At 39.1% G+C, this 2401-nt stretch overlaps 1 protein-coding gene across 1 annotated transcript in view; it reads left to right on the top strand.

Annotated features, from left to right (window-relative positions):
* Positions 1–688: 688 nt before the first annotated feature.
* LOC108564366 (protein msta) overlaps positions 689–2401 on the top strand; it is a 2234-nt gene continuing 521 nt past the window's right edge. Inside the window, 5 exon segments of the mRNA XM_017923389.1 lie at positions 689–969; positions 1029–1177; positions 1233–1394; positions 1449–1571; positions 1628–2401. The exon segment at positions 1628–2401 is cut by the window's right edge and continues 4 nt beyond it. Coding sequence (XP_017778878.1) covers positions 841–969; positions 1029–1177; positions 1233–1394; positions 1449–1571; positions 1628–2401 — 1337 coding nt within the window. The 5' untranslated portion in view covers positions 689–840.

The raw sequence follows: 2401 nt of genomic DNA, 5'->3' as shown, positions 1-2401 counted from the left end.
TTCTAATTTCAATTTTTCAACTTTAAACGCGTGACGCTTCACAGTTTGGAAAACGCTGGCTTTATGGATTATTTTTTCTTGATTATAATCAAAATTAATTCAGCAATTCAAATAATGTCAAGTTTTTTAAAATGTTTTTTAATGTTTTTCATGTTTTCAATTCATTATCAATCCTTAATTTCCTTCAACAAATATTTTCATTTTCAGATTACAATTAACAATTTTCAGTTTCTAAATTTAAGAATTTCAAGTGTTAAATTGAGAAACTAATTTTGATAATTTTCAGTTTAAATTGATAAAACCCTTAATTCCTTAAAGCAAAATTTTCATTCAGTAATTTTCAGTTTACTCTTTTGATAATATAAAATTAGAATAACGCCAAATTTCATTAATCAAAATGTAAATTTCCTTTATTCAATTAATTACTCTTAATTTCAAGTGTTAAATTGGAATAATGCCCAAAATGTTAAGTTTCTTGATTCAATTAGTGATTTTAATTGATTATGTTAAGTACATTTAAACACATGTTATGATCATTAATCTTAACTTTCTTCTTTGGATAATTTCAGGTGTTAAAAAATTGAAATTATATCCGAATAGAATGAATATGTCCGTGCACCGGTTTTCTATTTCTGTTGGCCTCTGGCCAGAGGATCTCGAGCGATCTCTGCATTTTATAAATAAACACGCTCGTGTTCTCGTTCTATTTCAGTACGCGGAGTTCTTTACTTTGTATAGGCGTTTCGCGCACGCCGTACGCATTCTGATCAATCAAATGTGCAAAAGGTTAATTTAAGAAGAATCGAAGAAAGAATTCAGTGAAAAGAAAAAAAATAAAAGATGAATTGCGCCGAGTGCGATAAACCGGCGGATCTGAAGTGCTCGGCCTGCAGACAAGTGTCTTATTGCAGCAGGGACCATCAGAAGCAGCACTGGAAGAAGCACAAGAATCAATGCAGACCGATTGAGGTGAGAGAAAAAGAAAATGAAATTAGAATTATCATTAATATGATTGTACGGAATTTCAGATCAAAAACCTTCCTGATGTTGGAAGATGTTTGATAGCTTCCAGAGATGTCGCAGCTGGAGATGTCATCCTTTGTGAACTACCGATGGTTTACGGTCCTAGGCCTCACATGATCGAAAAAGGACCTGTGCCTTGTCCGGGTTGCTGCAGGTATTCCTTTTGTAAAATTTGTAATTGTTTTGGTTTTTTTATAAGTTTGATTAAGGTTGATCCTCGCGGAGAGGGCCCCCAGGTGCGAAGGCTGCGATTGGCCCGTCTGTAATCCCGAATGCGAAGGTCTGAGAGATCCGGGAAGACACGCAGTGGAATGCTTCATTGTTGGTCTTCGCGCTCACAGAGCTCTGGAGGGTATGCACGAATATTACAGGTAAAACTATGAGATAAAGTTGTTAAAAATTGTTAATAATTGATATTCTTGTAGGCAAGACGTGCTTCTGGCCGTGCGTTGTTTACTGTTGCAGAGGAAAGGTCTCAAGAAGTGGACGCAATTGATGGACATGCAATCCCATATGGAGAAGAGAGGAAAGGGCACGGCTGTTTACAGGTAAATTAAAATTGCGATTAAACAAGTATAAATCATCAATTTTTTTGGGGTTTTAGGGATGTGGATGATAGAGTTGTTCGTTATTTGCACGATAACTTCTTGGTCAAACTGAAAGCTATGGAGGAGGCAACCAAAAACACGTTTTTGGTGGACACTTCCAGCGAAACTTTGCACAAAATCTGCGGTATCATAGATGTCAACGCTTTGGAGATCAATCAAGATGGCGAGGTTTCAGCTCTGTATCCCACGGCCTACCTGATGGAACACAGCTGCGTTCCGAACACCATGCACGTCTTCGATTTCGAAGAAAACGCGTACAAAATCACCATAAGAGCTTCGATGCCCATCAAAAAGGGTGAGCACATCACGACGATGTACACTCACGCCTTGTGGGGAACTCAAGCTAGAAGAGAGCATCTGAACGAAACCAAGTACTTCTCGTGCAAATGCCAACGTTGCGCCGATCCAACGGAATTGGGAACTTTTCTCTCGGCTCTCCGGTGCTTGGGAACTGAAGGAGAACCGTGCGGAGGAACGCAGTTGCCGATCGATCCTCTCGATCCCAAATCCGAGTGGGCTTGTGACAAATGTCCTATCAAGATGGGTGGTAACGAGGTGGCCATGCTTGTCAATCAAATCGGTGAAGAGGTTGATGCCATTCAGATTAAACCTTCGGTTAGGGAATTGGATGGTGTTCTGACGAAGATTTTGACGTTCTTGCATCCGAACCATTATCATGTTTACGCAGTTAAGCATTCTTTGGTGCAGATGTACTTGTACCAGCAAGGATACATGCCCAATCAGATCAGCGATGAACTTCTGAAGAGGAA

This window comes from Nicrophorus vespilloides, unplaced genomic scaffold, assembly GCF_001412225.1.
Source record: "Nicrophorus vespilloides isolate i.1.1-1 unplaced genomic scaffold, Nicve_v1.0, whole genome shotgun sequence".
Lineage (NCBI taxonomy): Eukaryota > Metazoa > Arthropoda > Insecta > Coleoptera > Silphidae > Nicrophorus > Nicrophorus vespilloides.
The sequence above is the reverse complement of the archived record's forward strand: the minus strand, read 5'-3'. Positions and strand labels throughout refer to the sequence as shown.